We start from the raw sequence: 24,996 nt of genomic DNA, 5'->3' as shown, positions 1-24,996 counted from the left end.
ATGGTTTTGCTTCTGAGTGATAATACTACAGATTCCTGTGTTTGTTACTGCATACAGCATAGTACTATCTACAGTACAGTATTTACTGTAATAAATATGCAAATAGATCTCTTTCCCTTCCCGGTTGTTTCACTGCAAAGTCAAAATGAATTCTGGAACGATATAGCGGGGTTGAAGTTTGACCACTTCTCCAAGCGTCGTCGTCACTTCTGTTTCTGGTGTGTTTCAGTTCTTCAGTTTCGTTTCGACTTGACACTGTACTCTGGACCAATGGGATAAACTTACACAAGCTTTTACTGAGTTCTAAAATGTTATGTGTTTTGATCAGGTACTTTCCAAGCATCTAGCATAGAGCAATAGAAGAAATATATATGATTGTTGCTTTGTGCAACTATCCATTCATGTATCCAGTGGTGGAATGTAACTAAGTACATTTAGTCAAGTACTGTACTTAAGAGAAATTTGAGGTACTTGTACTTTACCCGAGTCTTTTCTTTTCATGCCACTTTCTACTTCTACTGCGCTACATTTCAGAGAGAAAGATTGTACTTTTTACTCCACTACATTCATCTGACAGCTTTAGTTACTAGTTACTTTACAAATTGAGATTTTTGCACACAAAACACACATAGTTAATAAAATACAATGTTTAATTATAAACTACCCAACAGTATACAGTATAGGCCTACAAGTCCAGCTGAAATGATTAGACCATTAAACACTTAGTTGATTGACAGAAGAACTGTTTGGATCGTTTCCAGATTCTAAAATGTGAGGATTTTTCTGCATTGAGTACTTTTACTTTTAATACTTTAAGTACTTTTTCCTGATGATACTTACATAACTTTACTTAAGTAACATTTTCAATACAGGACTTGTAATAGAGTATTTTTACAGTGTGGTATTAGTAGTTTTACTTAAGTAAAGGATGTTAATACTTCTTCCACCGCTGCATGTATCCATCCATCCATTTCAAACCTGACGGGTCAGTATCCTTGTTGTGAACAGCAAGTGGAGCAGAAAACATCTTTTGGTGTATGTGTATTTTTTTACTAATAAACAAACAAAGAGTGAAATGTGTGAAAAATGTTAGTCAAAGCTCTAATGCTAAAAGAGAAGAATTGTTTGCATTGTCCTGCGTTTTTTTTAAAGCTAATTTGAAAAAGTACATAGATGTGGGGTACCCATCGGAAAGAAATAGACTCCAAAAAGCTACTAAAATGTCTATTTTCAAGCTTTAATTTTTACCTGCTAAATAGTCCAACTATCTGCTCAAAAAAGAATGCAAAACAAATTTTAGAAGCAGTGCGATTGTATTCAAAGTAGGGCTGGGCAATATAGAGAAAATCAAATATCACGATATTGTTGACCAAATACCTTGATAACCCATACCGCAACGATATTGTAGTGTTGACTATTGGTGCTTTCACAAAATATTTACACAATGAGAGTTTTGATAAATAATCATCAGTAATGTGGATATAATGACTAAGTGGGGAACAGGCAAATAATAGAACAGCTACAACAGTCTGGTAAGTTCAGAAAATGACATCACTTTACTGTAATGCAGCCTTTAAAACCAGGAAAAGACAACACTCATGCCATATTACGATAGTACCATATCCAAAATCTAAGACGATATCTAGTCTCATATCACGATATCGATATAATATCGATATATTGCCCAGCTCTAAGTCAAAGTCAATGGAAAGACGCAATTAGACACACATTTGCCTGGGGAGTCGCAAATTGATACAAAAGTTTGTGCTTAACCCGGGGCTTTATGAATCTGCTTCATGAACATACAGAGACGAGAGGAACAAGGAGAGACTGGAGGGAAATAAGAGAAAGAGCCAGACACACTCCCACAGACACGTTCGGTGCAAACATTATCAGCTAACTAACAGTTAACATACTGATGGTAAATGAACTGTTTAGGATGAAAAACCACAAATGGGTCAGCGGTCAAATTTGTGCAAATGATGCAAGGTTAACACCTTAAAGTGCTCATAGAGTATGCTCATTTTCAGGTTCATAATTGTATTTAGAGGTTATATCAGAATAGGTTTACATGGTTTAATTTTCCAAAAACACCATATTTTTGTTGTACAACACATTGCTGCAGCTCCTCTTTTCACCCTGTGTGTTGAGCTCTCTGTTTTAGCTACAGAGTGAGGCATCTCACTTCTGTTCCATCTTTGTTGGGAGACGCACATGCTCAGTACCTAGGTAAGGACTACTAGCCAGTCAGAATCAGAGTCTGAGGGTGTGTCCTGACAGTACCTAGGTAAGGACTACTAGCCAGTCAGAAGCAGAGTATGAGGGCATGCCATGCTAGCAGCTAGGTGAGCATTATAACGTGTGTTACAAAGTGACCACGTCTGTCTCTGAAGTAAAGGCTGGACTACAATAGAGCTGTTTGGAGCAGTTGGGGAACAGTGTTTTCTGTTGGAGATGGTAAGTCCCTTTGGGGGGGACTTTGGGCTTTTTCACTTTGTAAACCTATACCGTGCACAAAAAAAGATATATAACAATAAAAGGAAAGGGAAAAGCCAAAAAGCATAATATGAGCACCTTAATAGACGGCATATTCCAAGCCTTATCTTGCACCTCAACTATAACTACACACGCTTTAGTTAAAGTCATCACTCTAAGAGCGTCAGTGATGGGACCGTCAACATTAAAAGAGTGACAAGGCAAAACTGTCATAGTGACACTTGCACATCTCCCTTGTCCCCTGTCGGAGACAGTTTTCCACATGTGGAAAACGTGTTTGACAGTTCATCTACAGTATATTGCCATACAGCTAAACTGCCTCAGAGTTGTAGCCATTTGGTACCCTGAATGGCTGTTACCTTCAGTCTAGTCTATATCCACGACGTTCCACTGCCGGGATTGCTCCGGTGCCGCCAGAAATTCTGCCAGATTTCACTCTCTTGTCACTCCGTCCCTTTCCTCTGTCTCTGTGTTGGCGTTCTAACCTCCGGTGGATTTGTGAGGACTATGGTTAACTGCTCCTCAGATCTCTGCAGGGTAAATCCAGACAGCTAGCTAGACTATCTGTCCAATCTGAGTTTTCTGTTGCACGACTAAAACTACTTTTGAACATACACGTTCCACCAAAACAAGTTCCTTCCCGAGGCTATTTTGCAGCGGCACCGTGGCTCTGTCCGGCGCCTAGCGCCGCCCATGACGATTGTGAGTGGTTTAAAGAAATGCCAATAAACCAGAGCGCGTTTTTCTCTCATCCTGGAATGCTGTGTGGACTAGCCAGACCCTCCTCCGCGGTGCTGTGGAGGAAGGTCTGGCAAAGTGAGACTACCTTCTATCACACTGTCCTCTGGGTCCAAATTAGCCCAACCCTGAGGAGAGAAAAGCAGTAACTGGGATGGATACAAGGAAACAAGGGTACAGTATTGAGACCCGACCGCCGTGTCTAAGTGCTGCCTGGGGAGCAGACTTGGGGTGGGGTGCGACTGTGTGTGTGGCCCTGCCTGTTCACCAGGCCTGTCTGGCCCGCCAGTGAGGAGCTGATGAGCCTCTGTTAATTAAAGCCTGAGCTCCATGTCATCAGCTTATCTGATGAAGTGAGCTAGAGATAACAATGCCACTGGCTGCTTTGTTCACCCCGGGGGTTGTACGGTTTTCACCTCATACATCTATGTGTGGTATGTGTGTGTTTGTGTAACAGAGGAGGAAGTAAAGAAAGACCACCAATTAAAAATAATTGGGACTAATTTCATAAACACAGTGCAACAGGGGAAATATATTTAATCAGGCGCGATCATTAGACCAACTTATGCTCCACTTCCCCCTGCAAACCAGCCTGGTGCTGTAGGGCCTCAGAGAGAGGGAAGAAGAAGGAAACAAGAGGGTTGTAAAAAGAGAGAAAGAGAGAGAAAAAAATGGAAAAGGAAATAAAAAACTTAAAAAAACAAAGAAAAGAAAAGTTGGAGGAGTAGGCAGACGGAGAGTTGGTGGCCAGAGTTATGTGTGATCCCTTTCATGTCCCTTGACTGGCCCGCGTTGCCGTGCCAACCCAAACAGCGGTGTTGGGGAGGTCCGACTCTCCCACTGCTCCCCCTCTTCCTTGCCCCGCGCACACCCCTCTGACAGGATGAATAACAAGCCCAATGTGTTTCTGAGGCACAGAGAGAGAGAGAGAAGAGCATGACATGAAAACCGCTGTGACTTCCAGTTAAAATCCACATCTCGCTCTAAAAAACGTTATTTTGTGACCTTCTTCCCTTCTTCTGTCGCTGCTGCCAGTAAATCACTATCATCGCCATCTGGGGACTGGGATTTCACATTCTCACTACTGGAGCTGCACACCCACACACGGACATAAGTACAGACAAACTATGATCCATCATTCTGAGCTAGCAAGATGTCCTATGGTGAAGAATTAGGAACATTTGGGTTGGCCTGCTCTCTTTCTCAGCCCACTGCGCCACAATGCTGAGAGAAGGGAAGAAGAAATTAGAAAGGAGAAGAGGGAGGGGGGGGGGTTGATTCTGCACCAAAGGCTGACAGGAAACAAATCCAGAGGAACACTCATTTGCGCTCTGTTACCAGCATCAGTGTCGTTTTTTTTGCCACAACTGAACAAGAGATTAACAGTAACAGCTTGGAGCTGTTTACAACCTGCACACATCACACACACCACCCATGCACACCACAGACTGTCTGGCAACACCCAATCAGACTCCAGGTTTTGGGAGAGCAGTGGGTTCCTTATCCAATCACACAGTTTTTTTTTTTCCTCTCTAATCGCCGCGTTTGCCTATGACCACGGCTCTTTCCACATGCGGTGTTGGCTGTGGAGCGTTTGGTTTAAGAGCTCATTTCCCAGGCTGCAATGAGCGCAATCATCTTCTTGGATAAATACTGCTCAACCCTTTAATCAACGCCATACCCTAAGACAACAATGCAGACATATACTGTACAGTCCTGTAGAATATGAATGGTCATTTCACATGCACAGACACATGCAGTGATGAAAAAGTTGCATTATGTACACAAAGGCACAGACAGGCACAAGTAAACTTTACAAAACCAAAACTCTTTATAAAACACTTTACATCAGGACATTTGAATGGGGTCTGTTTAGGCTGCTCTATGGTCCTTCCTCTGACCAAGCACTGTAGGGAAAGACTTTTTTTTTTAAAAAGGGTAAGTCTGTGAGATTTTTTTTTTTTTTTTATTGTCAACAAATTCCATGAAAAGACAAAATCAAACAACCAATTGATCCTACTAACAAGTATTGCCTGTGTAGCTAAAGCCTGATATAGCTATTCTACAGTACATAGCTCCATTGTTGTTCAAAAACTACACATTAAACACTTTAATGAGCCACAGTGTTGCACAGAGTGACATGTTCCTTTATTACCACGAACATAGGCACAGTAGTTTTTTATTTTTATTTTGAGTCCACTGTCCTGTTGCCGTAAATACTCATTTGCGCACCAAATCTGCCGCTGAAAATAGTCCCCAACAAAAACACTATTTACTGGTAGTTATTCAATTTTGCTAAAAACTACAGTGCCCAGCAGTTTCAGCAACGTATTTAGACTCTAAAAAAAAAAGATCAAAGTATACATTTGTGACCCAAGAGTTAGTTAGTTCTTAAGAGTAGTTTAGTGGGACAATTCGAGGAGTCATAGGGCCCTATTTTAACGATCTAAGCGTACGCCGTGAAGTGCCTGGCGCAGGTACGTTTAGGGCGTGTCCAAATCCACTTTTGCTAGTTTGACGGCGGAAAAAAGGGTCCGGGCTCCGGGCGCATGTTTCCAAAGGGTTGTACTTAGTGTCTTCATTAATCAGAGGTGTTTTGGGCGTAACATGCAATAAACCAATCAGAGATCATCTCCCATTCCCTTTAAAAGCCAGGTGTGTTTGGACCTTGGAGCATTGCAGATATTTTTATTTGTAATCTTCTGCATGTGTGTGTGTGTAACAAGCATAGTGTGCGCACGCTGTGCACGAGCCTAGGAGCATTTTACTAATGCTCTGTTAAAATAACAATGAAATGCTGCGTTATTGACTTTAGACCAGGTTTTTGTTGGTCAGTGGCGCGATCACTTCCCGCTGCCTCAAGATAGCAATACGCCCAGAATGCACCTGAACACACCTCCCTGTAAGACCAGCACGCCCATGGGCGCACAGATGGGCGCAGGAGCATTTGCTATTTAAACGACGTGGGCGCTGGACAGGAAACTGACAACTGCATCGGTCTTAAACTAGCAAAGACACTTGCGTTGGGCTTTGCGCTGCGCCGGGTGCAAGATAGGGCCCAGAAAGTAGTAAGCCTTTATCTTATGAATAGCCCTATAAATAAAGATGCATATCCTCCTCACGGCTTTTGTAACAAACCGTTGCTTTCTGCTCACAAATGCAAACTGGGAAAACAACTTTTTTAACCCCTCTCACCGGCGTTACTGTAAAAAACTACGAGTTCATGGATGTTTGATGCTGCACCGCAGAAGGTCTACCAGGGCTGACAGGAAACATGGAATAGAAAAACAATCTCCAGTGTGAAGTAGTCTAAGGAACACCATTTCCTGAAGATGCTCTTTAATTAAGTTCCCAGAAGGAGGTCATTAGTGGGGTCGGGGTGTGTTGCATTAGCCTGTCCTGTGTAGAGTCCTAAACTTACTTGTCCTTATTTCTTCTCTTTGTTTCTGCCATTCTTGTGTGTGTGTGTGTGTGTGTGTGTGTGTGTGTATATATTGTTCTTGTGTTTCTGCATGCGCCGTAGCCAAGGGGAGCAAAATAGAAGAATTTCTAAAAACATTGTTCTCATGGCGACCAGGTTTCATTCAACGTCTGGTTTCAATTTGAGTCTTTTAATTGGAGGAGAATGTCACAATCAGTGTTTTGCTCTGGATGCAGAGAGAGACGACCTCCCGCCTCATGTTACCCCAGCCAAGCACTTCATCGCCTGCCATAAAAACTCTCACACAGACACTCGTGCGTGCGCATACACGCTCACATTTAAAAGCAGGGTGCACACACTGCTGAATTCCTCTGAACGGGCAAGACACACACGCGCGCACACGCACGCAGCACACGCACACACACACACACACACACACACACACACACACACACACACACACACACACACACACACACACACACACACACACACACACACACACACACACACACCTTTTTCTGTCTAAAAAGCACCTGGCACAGTATGACAGGGTAATTTCCAATGAAGTGTTTATAACAGAGAGTCAGGTTTTTTTAACATGAGCCACATCTCTCAGCCTTTGCCTGCCAAGAGGCCCCACAATTCCAAGCTGCACTTAGCCAAGTAGAACAGGAAGAGAGAAAGACAGAGTATGAGAAGGAAAAGAGTGAAAAAGAGCAAGAGGGATCAACAACATTTATTAGTGCTTTACATAGATTTACCAACCCTATATATACTATATGAGCCTATGTACGATATGAGCTGAAAACCCAAACAGTAGTGTATTATTTCAGGGTGTGTGCTAAGGTATGGAGCGGGCCAAAACTAAAAGTAGCTCTAATTATGAACTGTGTGGCAGGGGAGGAGACCGTGTGTGTGTGTGTGTGTGTGTGTGTGTGTGTGTGTGTGTGTGTGTGTGTGTGTGTGTGTGTGTGTGTGTGTGTGTGTGTGTGTGTGTGTGTGTGTGTGTACAGGCCCAAGGTTAAAGACGCCATTACTCTGGGAGGTACAGCTGGCTGTGGTGTGGAGGTAGACGCTTAATTCATCTCAAGGCCTTGATCTGCTCTACCACACAGTTACCAGCTCAGCTAAACCAGCAATGACTCTGGCGGTGCACAAAGGAACCAAAGGCTACATGTATATTACTAAGTTTTGGTTAAAAAAGAAAGAATATCTTTTACTACGTTTACGGCTCGGGTCCACACTTTTCCGGCGTTTCTGAGCCCCTAAAACAGAAACACTGCTGCCCCTGTTTTGTTTTGAAAACTCTGTCGTTTGTAGTCTAGACGGGGCAGAAACTGAGACCTTTAAAAATGGTGATGCATGTCAGTCAGTGGTATCGGTTAGGTAGGCTTACAGAACTTTCAGTAACAGTTCTACCTTGTCGATGGTCCAAGCAAATAAATCCCTGGTCCTACTTTTGCCATTGTTGTTCTCTCTCCAAAGTATTTCCTGTATTTTCAACTAATACAGCCATGATTTTCAACTGCAGAGTAACATCAGACAATCTGTTCACACCGGCACACGCATGCCCAGTGGATGTGAATGGTCACGTGATATGTGTTGTCAGATGTTTTAATATAGACGGAAATTAGTTCCGTAACGGAGCTTAAAATTGTGTGATCGTTTTTGTGTGAAAACGCCGTTTCAAAATGAAAAAGTACTGGTGTAGATGTAGCAAAAGAAACCAGTAGACGCACACTGGTGCCTATTAACCACACAAACAACGTTTTCCTATATCTGTCAGCTGTGCAGGTAAATCTCATTGTCGTGACAGAGGGGCTGTAGATGTGAAAGTGAAGGGTAATTTCTCCCTCACACTTATCCACATGCATCCAAGTTCAGACATTCCTACGCCCGACTATTTGTGTAACGGCTTGCAAAACTGACCAGAAAGTGTGTGTACTGTAGGTGTATGCGTGAAAGAGTGTGATGCAGGATGAGAGAGAAGGATGGGGTGTGAAGACTTTGATACAAGTCCTCCCATTAACAGCACTGGAGGCGGACAGAGGAAATAAACAATCAGCTGTTCCCACTCTCCTACTGCAATTTCTCTCCTTTTCGACCATCAGCAAATTTGGCAACCTGAGCGTGCTCCTGGAAGCAATCATGAAAATTGTGATCGCATTAACTCTCTCTCACCGGTGAGTTTCTGGAGCAAGGGGCTGAGTTCTGTCTCTCGGGTGATGACCAGGGTGAGCGCTCCGATCAGCTCCCTCTCCAGCTTCTCCAGCGTGCCCTGGGTATCCTGGTCTGCGGGCTGCGCCTCGTCAGCCAGGGAGTACAGGTACACCAGCAGGAGGATCAGCTCATCAGGTCCGCATTCATCCTCCCTGGACCTCCACCCCAGGGTGCTGTCCTCGCCTCCGCGGGGCTTCATCAAGGGCAGCAGCTGCCTCAGCACAACGGGGAAATCAGAGTCTCCAAGAGCCTGTCGCACGCGCACACACACACACACACACACACACACACACACACACACACACACACACACACACACACACACACACACACACACACACACACACACACACACACACACACACACACACACACACACACACACACACAAAACAGATGGTTAGTCAGCAGACAGCAAGGTGAATGTCCAGGGGCCGGATATATTAAAGGGAGAACTCCACCGATTACACATGAAAGTCAGGTTTACAGGAGCAGTACGTTCTGAGATTAAAGTCAGAATTCTGACTTTTGTTTCTCAGAATTCTGACTTTATTCTCCGTAATCTGACTTTAAGACTCAGATACTTTCACATGTGGCCCTAATCATCTTCCGTAGGCTCCAGAGGGAGCTGTGCAAAGTCTGATTACACTTGAGTCAGCATCAGTTGGGTCTGAAGACTACAGGTTTAAAAATTAAATATTTAAAAAAATAAAAAATTTGGAGGTGGGGAGTTAGAAAGAAGTGAGCATACCAGACCTCTGTAGTCCGCTCCTCATCTCTACTTGAGGATAGCGGCTCGAGGCTACATTATCCGCTACTAGCATAATGCAGCCGAATCTAAGACCAAACAGTTGTTGGTCAAAAACTATCCATTGTGAGTCTGACAACTTCTAAATCAGTGGCGTACTCTTTTAAAGGAATAGTTTGACATTTTGGGAAATCTTTTCAGCTTTCTTGCCGAGGGTTAGACGAGAAGATTGATACCACTCTCACGTCTGTACGGTAAATATGAAGGTATCAGCTTAGCATGAAGACTGGAAACAGCTAACAAACACATTTGATCTTGTTTGTTTAGTTAAGTGTAAAAATATGGTTGATTAATTGATTAATCAGCTGAGTCCCCCTGTTGAGTTGCATTATGATTCAAAGATTATTTACATAATTTGATAATACCTATTTATTAGTCTGCAGTCCTATTAGCTGGCGTCCTAATGTGTTTGTTGTAAAAATACTGTACATGTTTAAATTAGAGAGCACAGTGTGAGTGAGCTCATCGTTCCATTCGCTAATTTTACAGCTCTGTGAGTGGCTGAGGTAATGCTTAATTTGGTTTCTTTCTTTTGTTGGATTTGCATGGGCATTGAACTGTTTTCTCTTTCTTTCTTTCTTTCTTTCTTTCTTTCTTTCTTTCTATCTCTCACATACACACACACACACACACACACACACACACACACACACACACACACACACACACACACACACACACACACACACACACACACACACGGGGCAATGTTTAGGTGCAGTGACCTGTTTTCGTGAGCCTGTCTGAGTGTCAGTCCCCAACAATGGTTGTGCTCTAACATGGTGTAGATCACCGGACCATTTTTAGAACACTGGCCACTCACAACAAGAGTAAGCTCATAGACCTATAAAACAAGGGTGTGGAGCTAATCTGTCCAAATATGTAATGAAAATAAGCATAAAAAAGGGGCGTAACGGAGGCAACGGGGTCACAGAGTGGAGGGAGACAGTGGAAAACAAAGATATTGAGATATTACAAGAGGAATTAAGTTTCAGATGATAGTCTAAAGTAATGGATTGTTGACAGTGGACGAGCTACATATGCCCCCGTGGATATATTTCATTTTAACGAGGGATTCCTCTGTGAAAAGCTTTGTGTTCCTCTCACTAAGACAAACAGGCTCTGAGAACGAGAGGCTTTAGGCCTTGTGGTGGGCCCACTGGGGGGATCCTGTGTCTGACCCAGAAGAACTCTTCACTGAGCCAAAGACGCAATACAATAAGACCCAAAGACGGGGAGCCAAATCCAGGGAACTGACTGACTGTCCCTCATGAAGTAGTGGCTGAGGAGAATACTTTTTGGGGGAAATGACCCAATGTCCCTATTTGAGTGTTCACAACACAAGGTCTACATCAGTGACTCTGTTGATGTTAATGATTTATTTGATCATAAATATAAAGTTATACATTGCTGCATGAACAGACACTGCTGATATTTGCATCGGTCACATCCTCCCAGCATCCCCAGGTATCAGGAGAACACACTCTCTGGCTGGTCTGTTCCTCCTCCTCCTCCTCCTCCTCCTCCTCCTCTTCCTCTTCCTCTGCCTCAGACCCCGGCCAACCGCTCGCCCTTCGGGACCGTTCAAACACAATCTCAACACACATTATTCTACTGAAACATTGTGAAATCAAATACCTCTCCAAGTTCCACTCATTGGAACTGCCAAACAATATTTGGGATCTTTCCCCCTGGCTCGTTTTGCTGGTGGACGGCAACGAGGAGAGAAAGACAAAGAACATTAAGGATTTCTTTTTGAAATGCAAATGGCTAAGCACTTTCTCTTTCACCTCTCACTTTAGAATTATTGATCGCCTACAATTCTGTCCAGGAGAACATTCATTGGATCCTCAAAGCTGGCCTGAGAAGTACCTTCAGAAGCTCTCAGTATGGGTCAGTGTTGAGAGGAGGAGCTCTGGAGGGCCTCTGGGCCCCCACAGCGTTTGTCAAGAAGTACGTCCATTATTCCTGAACTAGTGTTACCTCCTGGGCCTCTGAGCACACCAACATAATATGTTCTCAGTTGTAGGCATCCAGTTTTTGTTTGTATTGTTCTTCAACATGTGGTCCTAACTACTGTTTGACCGAGTGCAGGTTGATTTGATCAAAGTTACCATTATGCAGTTTTATCTTGCTGCTACCATGCATGCAACATGTACTGATTAGAAGCAGCACCGTTGGTGGACAGCTGTGGACTTGTACCGATCACAAGGACGTCCTTGCGGTTTGATTCATGCTACAATTAAGGGTCTGCGTGGGTCTGGCGTTTCACGCATGCTCATTTCCTGATCCACCAGCACTTGCGCGATTTCTCGCCAGGAGTACAACGCCATTTGGCTGTCTTTGTATAGCTTGGCTCCGCCCTTCCGCTCAATTTTCATTTTCCTTCAGTACATCGTCTGGGTTTGCGGTATATTTTCGGGTTTTCTCCGGCCAATGTTTACCTGTTCAATCAGGGAACGGAGGGAGTGGCTGAGAATGATGACGTTGAGGTCGTGCGCTAGTTTGAGTTGTAGTTCTGTAATGGCGGCGGAGAAAGATGCGAGCAAAGCCATTCGGCCCATTGTGGCAACGCTGCCGAATATCCAGAAGTTAAAGCCTGAGCAAGACCAATCTTTGCTGAGTTGTGTTGGTGGCCATGATGTTGTGGCCCTCCTCCCCACGGGGGTCGGGAACAGTTTGATTTTCCAGCTCGCTCCGTTAGTGGTGAAGGAGTTGGCTAAGGCGAACGCTAGCAATGCTAAGCCGACGTCACAACAAAATGTTAGCGATTGGTTATAGCAGATCCAGAGTGGCTCTGGGCAGATCCAATAGTTTTAAACTTCAACAGAGTACCCGCCTTCAAGGAAGTTAACACTTGTCAATGGAGAGTGGCCAGACTCTCTGTACACATGAAATGGACCAGAGTCTGGTAGGACCAGGCTAGTCTTTGTATTCCTTTAAAGATGAATTATAAATGTGGGCGGATCTACTGCCCAACTTCTCTCCAAAACAAACATCCATTTTGTTATCGTCTTCTCTTCTTCTTGGCAAACCAGCTAAAGGGTTCATACGCCACCAACAGGATGGGAGTGTGGAACAAGTGTTGGAGCATAGTCGGTGAGCTTGCTATGCGTACAGTTCGCCCGGTCACACATTTTGGGGTCCATAGGTGGATGACAACATTTACGTCACACGGACCAAAGAGAATGAAGCTCGTCAACTGTTTTTGAAGATTTTGCTAGATGTTTTTTTTGTATAAGAAAAAAGCCCCCCCCCCCCCAAAAAAAGGGGAAAAAGTCAGAAAAAATAGAGATAATTTTGTAGCAAAATCATGTCTTTTCCTTTTGACCCTCTCATGACCCCTTGCGATTGCTCTAGGGACCCCAGGTTGGAAACCAGTGGCCTAGAAAGCCAGTTACATGTTTGTGACGATATAACAATCAATTTCATTTTAATTTAGTTTTACTGTTTCATTTTGGTCTTTTCTATGCCCGGAACAGTGTCTCATGAAACAGCACATAAAATAATGAATTTGGAAAATTGAATTGAAAATTGTAGTTAAAAGTAAATATTGGAATTTATTCCAGGGAACAAATGTGAATTCACTTGCAACTCAAGTACAATTCCTGTCATCACTACTCTCTTTTCATATCTTTGTACCACGGTATACCTTCATTAACCGTGTGTGCAAACTGTGTACTGTGCAAACTGTGTTTATGTTTTCACGTATGAGAGGAAGCATAGACTGTAACTGGGTCCCTTCAGGAGATCTATAAAAGCTGCTGTCAGCTGCATGCCATGGCGCCAGAGCAGGAAATGGAGGTCTTTGGTACAGAACTGAGACTGAACTGAGTAAAGCTGAGTGGGAAGACTGACTAAAGCTCTTTCCAGCACTGAAGCTAAACTCAACAATGGCCGACTCACAGCGCTGGCACACAGGCTTACTGGAAAAGTAGTGGACTGTACACCTCTGGGATCAGAATGGAGCAGAATACAGCATGCTTTCCATGGCACTTAGGATAGCACAATCAGAGCATTGCCCTCACATTATATGCGTTTTATTTCAATAGATTCACTTTATTGTTGAATTTGAAACTATAAAGAATAAGCATTTATAAAACACGGGCAAAACATTACATTTGGAACACCGTTTCAACAGTTTCACAGATTAATGCATTATTAATTCAAATCTTGAAAAAAAAGAGGCAGTTCAAGTACATTTTAGCTGTTAATACAAGTTTTATCTCTGTCAACTTTTTAAGGATCTCTTTCCACCACAGCATTAATCTCACTTTCAAAACCTCATACCATTTTCCCCAGGAAACGTTATAAAAATACTCTCAATGACAGACTCTTAAAGAATGCTGCTAAACTCATGTGGCGTTTAAACTCCACGGTGCAGATTTCGGGGCAGTGCTCATGGCCTGCTCTACAGAATTACTGCAGTAATAACAGGAAGCTAACGGTATTATTACACACCATTACTGAATGTACTAGCCCTGCTGCCATGCTCTAATGTGACTATTACACACAATTATAGAACAACAATGGCATTGCTCTGTCAAAACAATGCTAATTTTAGGGCTTTCAATTACTCAAATAAAGTCATTACTTTAAATTACTCGCAAGTTTCTTATTATGACAAAATATTCCCCAAAGATTAACGGATTTTGGATAAAAATATAGAACATAGCACTTCTTTGTTCTCTGAATATGCTCAGCAGATTTTCTGATGCTAAATTTGCGGCTGGATTATTGGTGACTGAAGCATCGCTGGCTTCTCACTCGCGACTTTGCACCAATCGTAAGCTCTCTCTCGCATTATGCTCTGGTTTGAATCCCAGTGATTGACAGATTACTGTTTGGCAATTCCAACCATCCTGGGGTCCATAAAGGCTCCATCTCGCCCAATCACAGAGCCAGGGCCAAACTCCGCCCCTGCCCAGCGCAGCCTGAACAGGAAACCAGCTCCAGATGCAAGCCCTGGAGGAAGGTGAGTGTTTCAGATGCAGCACAACGCGCTAACCAGAACCAGGCCTCACTTGCCTCGCTCACTGCCTGCACAATGAACCTTTTTTTGGGCCCGAGGGCAGGGAAGGGAGAGTATTGGAGGCGGGGGTCCTTCTGGGAGCATGAACAAAGTTGGCTATAGGTCAGTTGTTGTTGTCAACCAAAGACACCTTGGACAGCAGTCACCTTACATGGATGTCAGACAGTGCATCATTACCATAGCAACTACAAAAAAAAAAAAATCATTCGCATTCCTTTGCAAATGCACACATGTGCTTCATTTGAAAATATGTAATCACATCCAATTTGCATTCACGAATAACAACACGCAAAGCTGGAAGGGACACAAGCAAACTTCTAACAACAAAATACATCAATCTTGAAGTTAGACGACAGCAAATAAACCTAGACTCTGAACGATGTACAGCAAGCTTGCTTTTGATTTGTAGTAGAAGAGCTGGAAAACAAACAAGTATGTCTTCACCCTCAAAGAGGCTGGCAGGATTTCGAAAACAACACCGAAAAAACTCAGAGCAAAGCTCAGAAATGCTTTGACAGTGAACGAGTGCGTCTTATCTGAGCCTGCCAGTGCAGTCGCACACGTAGAGCATCTCAGCGGGGACATGTGCTCATTGTCACCTGTGGCGATGACAGTGATGAATCTAAGACTGGGTTCACCGGAAAATTTCTGTTTATTAAAAGACGGCGATTTGCCTTAAGTTGAACCGGGGAATGGAAAAAATAAAGTTTATCTCTGGATCTCTTTTTTTACAACCATTATTCTGTTTTGTGTGAAAGGTGTGGACGACGGATCAGGTCTTTAACAAGGAGAGCGGAAATGTGACTCTAAACACAAAGAAGAGCAAGTCCGCACACAGGATCACACATAGATATACTCAACAGTTATAGTTACCAATTAATCCATTCTCATCTTTTCCGTTGTTAACCAGCTCAAACAACAGAATCCCATTTGGATTTGATAACATTGTTTTACTACGAATGTGACAATTGTGACTTTTCAGGCTTAAATACTAGGTGAGATGTTTGAATTGCACGACATCTGCCAAATGTCAGCGCCTCTTTTATATCCTGTGCAGTGTTATCAGCTTTATGACCATTTCCATGAAATCAATCCACCTTTTTCATACTATTCAAGGTCAGATTTTTTTTGTGTGTATTTTTTTTTTGTGTAATAACCTTATCATGTATCACTTTTATAGTTAGTGGCCGAGTCCTCCATTCCCGTGCTGGATTGAAATTTCCTACATACGTGTGAGGGATTCACAGGAAACAATGCATGCAGGGTAATTTGATTATTTGTATTCCTCACTGTTACTGCTAATGTCGGCCAAACCTTTTCTACCACCGCTGCTTCACACCGAAAGCCTTCAACTGGCGAAAAACAAGGAGGCTTTTATTGTGAAGCGGTCACAGAAAACACTGGCTAGCAAAAGCAAGACAACAGTTCATTTCAGCATTTTTAGACATTGAATCAGCAATTTAAACGTTGCATGGAGTAAGAGAATAAGAGGCAGCAGCCACGGTGATCTGTTGGATGCAGACAACAGGCTGCACACCTCCAACTCTTCTGCAAGGTTACGAACTTTACGGTTCCCTGTACTTGTACCGTGTGCGGCATGATATCCGATTGTGTTTGCACTTATTTTTGACTGAAAGTATCTGCACCAAAAGTATGTGTTGTATTAACTTGCTGTGTCACCACCAGTAACAGCACGTGCATTATTAAGTTATCGCTTACAACTTACAATGTCTGACACTGCTCTCTTCCCCAGGATGATCATCATCCAAACGATATCATGACTAAGCAAAACACTGCTTGAATGCAGAAGGAAAACAGGCCAGAATTTTCTTAACAACAAATCTATTAATACGGAGTACCTTTTGGAATGTTCTGAATGTACTCTGCAGCCTGACCACTACTCTGTGGCTTGTCCATCAGTCGGTTAACTCTTGCATGTCTCAGCTCGGAGACAACACAGACAGAAATATAGCCGAGGAGCCAAGTAAGAAGAAAAAACCCAAAGAAATTGCGAAAGATAAGACCATTTGATTGATTGATTGGACAGATTGTTGTGAAGTGAGAGATGGAATGATAGACAGCGCAGTAGATGGAAAAGCTCTAAAAAAAATAAATAAAAAAAATAAGGTAAGGTGACCCCTGGTCTGGTTATGTTTGTGGGAACACCGAGACATAAATCGTTCCTTTTAAATGAGGCCTGAATTACCACACAGAGTGTGGGGTGGGTCTGTTTTGTTTCTGCACGCTGGACTGTTTGGGAGGGAAAAAAATCAATGGACTCGTGCAAACGGAGACACACAGCTGAAGGGATGTACGGCCAGCTGCCTCTCTGTCAATACAGGCAACAGCTCTCAATAGCTTTCCACGCCAGTCCTTCTCCCTTTCACCTTTTATCCTCGGTAAGCCACAGTCTCCACATGCATCTCAGTTTTTTCTCTCTTTCTGCTCTGTGTGTCAAAGGTTGGCTTGGCTCACAGCTTCAGGGCTATAATTTAGAAGAGACGTGGGACCCGGTGACAGACACAAACACACGGTCCCCGCACGCCGCCCTGTCACCGCCAGTCAGCCACATGCTGGTCACTGCGGCTGGACTCTGTCTGCCCGGCACACGACGCCCTGCCTGCTTATCGCACTCAGGCTAAGACCTGCAGCTCCCTTGGTACTCTGCCGGTAGGAAAAGTAAGCGAGCTATGTAATCGCACTGAGCGATCGATGTGAAAAAGTTAGCGAGGCAGTTTACTCCCGAGTGTTTAGAAACAGAAGGCAATTAATGAGGCTTTATTTTTTTGCCACATAGGCTGCAACAGATTATGGCGTAATTTACCAGATGAGAGTTGCTCTGCAGCCACAAGCCCCGGGGCCATGTTCAACCTCCCGCACTTTTCTCACACTGTGAGAAACTGAATCATACGCATACATGAGTAGACACACGCTCACGCACACACACACACACACACACACACACACACACAAACATCCCCCTAATACTGCCAAGGACAGTACATTACATCCACTTCTAATTGAGGCAGGAGGCTCCAGCAGGGAGAAAACATCCTGAGGTAAACAGACGGGTTTCTAGACAGAACGAAACAACCGCAGTTTATCCGATGGGATTCAGAAAAGCAAAACAACTGGCTTCGACGTTTTGCAGTTGCTCAGTTTCATTTCTTCGCCGCAGCCAATCAGAAACGTGATACGGACATGATACAACAGTTCCCTTTTCTTCTCTTTGTGCCTTCTTTTGTTTTGTTTTCTTTTTTTTATGAAGAAACATGTAGTGTGAAAGATTAAAGCAACCCATCTGATTCCAGTTTCAGTCTCACACATTGAGAGGACGGAGCAGAGGTGGTGGGGGTGAATAAGTTTAACCAGCACAAAAGGAGGCTATTTCAAAATAAGAGTTTGCTTGACTGACTGGGAATAGGCTTGCTGCAAACTATGTTGATGTGTTGTGGCAACTTAGTGCGATCCTTTTCTGTTTTTGTTTCTGCTTGATTTATGTGAAAGAAAACACATTTTTATGTTTATATGAGCATGTTTGCATAAGAGGGAGACAAAAGTTTCTGCATATCAGAGATGCTGTGCTATAATTCAGTTCCAGGGCTTGTTGAGACATGGAAACATTAGGGGGCACTGTTGCACCACGCCGAGCCCAGGGACGCTTGATCTCGGCCTGCACGGACTGAATCTCTTTCCCTCCAAAACCTCCATCCTGGAGAAGTCTTCAACAGACAGGGAAACGGACTGGAGTCGAGGTGTTGGATATTTTTAAACTCTTAGCTGCATGCTAGGCGGACCGCAGCTGTCTGATTGTGAATTCTGCGTCGTTGACCTCAGCTCTACCCATGCTGTCATTCCTGACCTGGCAGCGTGTCGTCACGGCAGAGGCAGCCGTACAGTAGATGCACAGCTCTGTCATGGCGATGTTTCTGCAGAGAAGTTTGAATAAAACATGGAATTCATCACGAATGACACGAGCGCTGCGTCACTGACTATAGTGTTCTGTGATGTGAGTCATTACTCTGAGGCACAGCTGGTACGCTGTCTGTCTCACAAAGGAGGAGAGTTAGCCTATGTATGTAAGTGTGTGTGTGTGTGTGTGTGTGTGTGTGTGTGTGTGTGTGTGTGTGTGTGTGTGTGTGTGTGTGGGCTTCTTTTTCTGAACCCCACATTAACACGGAGGTAACTGCATTTATGGCTAAATGAAAAAGAGGCAATGTGCACATCTGTTTTAAAGGAGCACCGGAGGACTGTGTATTTAGATGTGTACATGTGAGTGTTTGTGTGTAATCTTTGTGCGTAAATACGGTCTACATCACAATCTGGACTGCCCCGCCAACCTGGTGGTATCTCTATCATAGACATTGACAAACACGCCTTCACACGGCTGCTCTTCACTAAACATAAACAAAAAAAAAATAAACGCTCATTACAGACACGGGAAATGGAAAACAACTAACCACCCCTCCATTTCCCAGCAAGTGCACATGTGTACACACACCTGGTGAGATGTAGTGATTAATTATGCTCAAATAAGCAATAAGAATGTACTGGAACATTTCATAAACAAAACATCCGGAAAGACAAACACTAAGAAAAAAAAAGATAAGAGAAAACAGGGAGAGAGGAAAGACGGGAATGAAGTTTGGGATGATGGGAAGGAAATGTTGAAAGAGCTCTGAGGGATGATATCGGTGCAGTGACAGTGCTGTGAGTGTGTCCTCCTCCTCAGATGACTCCACTCATGATGTGACTCAGACCTATTCTCTATTCACCAGTCAATTATTATCAAGGCGAATATTCACCGGAGGCGAACATGAGAGGTCTTAGTGTCAGCAGACATACAAAAAGGATTAAATGTGGACCTGTAGTGCTCACACACACATGAATACACGCACAATAAAATAAAGGCATTATTGAGTAAAGACCGCGTAATAAACAGTTACGGGCATATTCTCCCAATCCTTGTTTTACTGGAAACCCATTTTCACACAAAAAAAGAGACAGTAAAATTGAGCTAGGAAATAGAAGCCACAGTGAGGGGTTAGTTGTGAAGGGGAGGAAACTTTCAAAATAAAGGTTTAGGAGTTAAAAATGTTTCGTCTTCAAGTTTGATTTATCACAGATGAGACCTGGATTTTTTTTCAGAAGCTTTCCTCACATATGCTTACGGAGATAGCCTTGCTGCAAGTTTAGATATATATTATTTTAACACAGTGACTCGTTGCTCAGTGTATTAGAGCAGCGGGCCGTGAAGAGAACGCTCTTTCTGTGAGTAATCTAAGACCTGAGACAGGGTGGCGTTCTGCACACACAGCAGTCTTCTGTCACATATACTACATGCTACGCTAGCAGGCTGTATGGAAGCACGCACAAAAACACACACACACACACACACACACACACACACACACACACACACACACACACACACACACACACAGAAGCAACAGAAGGTATGCGTTATGCTTGTGTTTACTAAAATGTCATGGGGAGGGCTGGACACAACACACAGCTAGAATGAAAGAGAGCACAGACGTACAGTGATCCTTCTGCAGACTACATGTCTGCACACCAACACCCGTCTCCCTGCACAAATTCCATCTGTTAGAACACTTTCAATATCAGCGGGGTCTACGAGATTCTCTGTATGGCAATTCATCGGAGCATTGAACCCACATTTAAAGAAAGGGGCAAAGACCAACAGATGCAAACACGGGCCGGGCAAAAACAGAGTTAGGAGTCGGGGTCAGGATGGAGACATCGGTGATGAGTGAGTGGCTGATTTCTCTTTGTGTGTGTGTGTGTGTGTGTGTGTGTGTGTGTGTGTGTGTGTGTGTGAAAACAAAACACAGCACTGGTCTGCTCGAAAACACAGGCTGAAATAGAACAATACAAACAACATCACCCGGGGTTTCTGCTGCACAAACATTCCCAGAGCCTTGAGCCCACAGCTCAGCTAAAAACACTACCAGGAGGGGCAAAAAGACAAGCTCTCTCCATTAATACAGCATAACACCTCTTTTTCTTTTTATTCTCTCCATTGTCTCCCATTTTCCCAGAGTTCTTCACCAATACCCCAGTGCATCCCTCTCCCTCCCTCTTGCTTGTGAAAGCATAACTCCGCTCTAGCCAAAAATCACACTCACTCTTACAGTAAATTCTTCTGACGTGATAAAAACTCCCCCAAAGACTATCATAACTTTGACAGTCATAACTTATATCTTTGACAAAATCAAACCTCCAGGTGCGAAAACAAATCAAATCAAATAACGGCTCCACTGGGGTTTTCTATAGTCTTCTATATCGTTTAACTGGGGGCTGAGATAGTGTTGGTGTTGGAGTGGGAGTGGGTGCATGGATGGATTGCAAACACCAAACTCCATTTCTCTGCCCTGTTCCATCACGCTTCAATCCTTACCTTATCTCCCCCGGGTCTAATTGACCACCTTCACTTCCCAGAATCCTTGGGTCACAAACTGTGCTCCACTCCACACATTAAGCATCTTCCCCAACAACTGAAGGTAATAGCTTGAGGACATTTCTCACACTTTCTGATTGTTTGCATGGATCATTTCCCTACAAGTGCACCTAATGTGTAGGGGGGTAAAATCCTTTGAGTTGTCTCTCGGTGTTATATTTCCAGCATATAAAGAAGACAGCATCATTGACAATACCTGGCCTGTCTTCTAAGTCCACTGTGTAGGAATTTCTCCCATCTAGCGTTGAGATCATATATCGCAATCAACTCTCTCTCGCCACGCAGTTTTGCAGCTACGGTAGCCTTCACGCTTCAAAAAGCGAAGGTGTACAAAAGGCCGTCTATCAGCCGTGGTTGTTGGAGTGTAGGGTTCTCTTTATTTATATATATATAGCATGTCGGAGAGTGGCGCGGACGCGCGCTTCACACCACGAGCGGGCACGCGCGCCACCCGACAGAAAGGAGAGAGAAAGAAAATGAGACTGCAGCGGTCCGGAGGATAATTAACTAGTTGGGATTTGGTGTGTGCGTCCAAAGCAGCTCCAATCTTCACTCTTTTCTCTGATGACGCCGGTCTCTTGCTCTTTTTAATATCCGTTTTCTTATTCTGGTCGAAGAAGAAGACTCCTGTTCCTGAAATTTGGATTTTGAATACGTGTGGTCCTCCATGTTTCCTTCTTTAAACTTGCCGGGGCCGGGAAGCTACGATACCCGTTAGCAGCAACTGTGAGTCGAAAAAACAGGCGGAGCAGTATGTCCTGTATGTCCCTTACCGCCTAACGTATTTCAAGATGCCACATGAATATGGAGAGTCTACCCAAGTTCATGCAAGCGCAAATGTAAAATTTCAAGCCAATATGAATACTTGAAATTGATGGTGGTGGTCAATATTCATAAAAAAGGACAAGTTTTTGAAGGGCAATACAGATTTTGATGATGAATAACTACAAACGTTACACACTGGACCTTTAAGCATGACAGTTTGCCATGGAGGGTACACCCCAATGTTTGACTGGCCTCTCTGATAAGTAATGGTTGATGTCTGGTAGTAAATCCTCAGACACCACCCCACCCTCCCTCCCTCCCCCTCCCACCTTTGCCTTCACATACACCGTGAAAATGTCTCTCTTCCTCATCCTCTCCCATCATGTCTGTCCTTCCTGAACAGATGGTGAACGCATCACTAATGCCTGGTCTGTCTGTTTTGTGTATGCTGTGATGCTGCGCAGAGCCGAGCTGCTAAACAATGACTAAACACATCGCACTGGCAAAGAGGCACCGCTTCTCCAAACACCGCTAAGACTGTGGGAACGACAATGTCACTGTGATGGCCTAAGTGCTCAAGTATCCAAAGTACACCACTTAGCTAATATTAACCATTTATGTTTTAGCTTCGCCTTGACTTCACTTTCCCACAACTACTAGTCTGTAGTAGTCTCACGCTGACAGCAGTGGGGGATAGTAACTACATTTACTCCAGTACTGTCCTTAAAGCCTGACTCTCGCCAAAATGCAACCTAGGGTCTTTTTGTGAATGTACGCGAGTCAAACTTTCGTTTAAAAGCATAATTCAGACGGAAGCGCCACTTTTAAGATTGACCTTATTCTCGTTTTCAGTCAAAAGGCCTTTTGAATGAAGTGCTAGGGACACTGCTATGATAGCATCATAAATCACTATTTTTAAAACACTAAGAAGGCTCGACACAACATGAGACTTTGCTCCAACTATCACCAGGGGCTCTACGCATCCGCCATCTCGCCAGTCAAAAAGAGTCGATCTTCAAATGCACCGTAACAGGGAGGAGAGTAAAGATGGAAAGCTCCTAAAGCTTAGTTCCATATAAATGCACGGATAATTTGTTGTTTTGTCGACAATATTGACCTTGTAGTTGAAAAAGCCTCATATAAGAATGACATTTCCTCCTATGGAGTCCGTTCATTCACATTCGCATTCGGAGATCGACTCTTTTTGACTGCCAAGATGGTGGATAGCGTAAACAACAACTGATAAAGTGAGTTGTTCCAAACCTTTCTTTTTAGTAAACTCTGTGTACACAACCAATGTTCTCAATGCTGGAGTTCATGTGTAGGGCCCCTGGTGATACTTGGAAGAAGAATTAACTACCCAACAGTACACAATTTGAGCTTAAACGATGAGTTGATTTGTCAATAATCAGAAAATTTGTCAACAACTGTGTCGATAACCGATTAATCGTTTAGACCATTTTTAATGCAAAAATACCAAACGTTTCATGGTTGCAGCTTCTCAAAGGTGATCATTTGCTGCGTTTTCTTTGTCTAATATTATAGTGAATGGAATCATTTATAAAGGTTTTGACTGTTGGTTGGACAAAACAAGACATTTAAAGATCTCACTTTGCGCTTCTGGTATTTATAATGGGCATTTCTCCGTATTGTCTTACACTTTACAAAACAAACAATTAATGGTTTGATCAAACAAATGATCAGATTAATCTATATAAAACATTATAAGTTGTAGCCCTATAAAAATATAATATTAATAAATCAACTAAGTATCCATTTAGCAAAGAATATGAATACAGTACTTATTCCCCCACTGGCTAACAGAGAGTAAGGTTAGGTTACACTTTACTTGAAGGTATCTGCATAAGAGTGACATGACACTGTCATGAACGTGTCATAAACATTATAAACAAGTCATAAATGTTAACGCTTCTCTCATTAAGTGTCATTTGGTTTTTGTCATGACAAGTTAGAGTTAGGGTTCATGTGTCATGACAGGGTGATGTGTTCATGACAGTGTCATGTCACTCTTATGTAGATACCTTCAAGTAAAGTGTTACCTAAGGTTATTTCAAAAGGAAGAGCCATTTTAAAAATAGACAGAAAACGTGTTAGAGATAAGGCAACATTTGTGAAATAAGTCATACATTAGTTTAATGGTTGTCTAATGTCCCCTTAATGACATGTTAATGGGAATGAATGTCAAATTATTGAAACATATAAGGATTTATTGATTTTTATAAAAGCATGATGAACAACGATTCTATACTGAACTAGGTGTTTGTAATAGTTTGGCCAGCTCCGCTGATATTAATGTTAGTGGACAGAATATTGCAAACGAGTTTCTCTATAATTTGATGCAACATCACCATGCACTGCAGCCTCCAAAAGACCACAGAGCTGTGTCAGCACCTCTCAGTCTCAACACAAACTGAATATGCTTCTTAAATGTAAGATTTATTGCAGGGCTTCTGTATTAGATAACATCAGATTTAGCTGGGTGTACCTAACTGGTAACACAGCGTGGCTTAAGGAATTTGGGTTCATTATAACCGGTCATGTACAAAATTGTTTGATTTGGTACTATATCAAGGCACATTTGACCAAATGCTTTTTAGCAAAAGTTTTGTCTATTCAAAGAAATAGAAAAAGAAAACACATTAGAGTATGAGCGGAGTCAGCCAACTGCAGACTGCAGTAACGCAAACTTGCAAAAATCTAAAATGGGATTCTGCAGTTGAACCTCTGTATTGTTATGTTTGAGACAGGATGTGGAGTAGCGGTTGGTGCAGTGTGAATGAGGACATCTGAACTTGTGATCCTCACAGCCAGATGTGCAGTACGTATTGAATGAGTCATTTGAGTCAACGCTTCGCTTTCTCTACAACAAACACCTAATAACCACAATGAACAACTGGAAATAAGTTGAAAGCTTATGGCAGTTGCAACAAAAAACATGACCACCCAAAGTGAATGCACACATTCATCATATCACAAACGGCATCATTCATTATGCCTCTCAAAGACACAAT

General features: G+C 43.1%; 1 protein-coding gene across 1 annotated transcript in view; it reads right to left on the bottom strand.

Annotated features, from left to right (window-relative positions):
• Positions 1 to 24,996, bottom strand: part of scfd2 (sec1 family domain containing 2) — a 122,753-nt gene that overhangs the window by 64,266 nt on the left and 33,491 nt on the right. The window contains exon 5 of the mRNA XM_039810140.1: positions 8,840 to 9,128. Within this exon, the coding sequence (XP_039666074.1) occupies positions 8,840 to 9,128 (289 nt within the window). The remainder of the gene's footprint in view (positions 1 to 8,839; positions 9,129 to 24,996) is intronic.

This window comes from Perca fluviatilis, chromosome 9, assembly GCF_010015445.1.
Source record: "Perca fluviatilis chromosome 9, GENO_Pfluv_1.0, whole genome shotgun sequence".
In the NCBI taxonomy this organism is placed as follows: Eukaryota; Metazoa; Chordata; class Actinopteri; order Perciformes; family Percidae; genus Perca; species Perca fluviatilis.
This window is presented reverse-complemented; position numbering and strand designations above follow the sequence as displayed.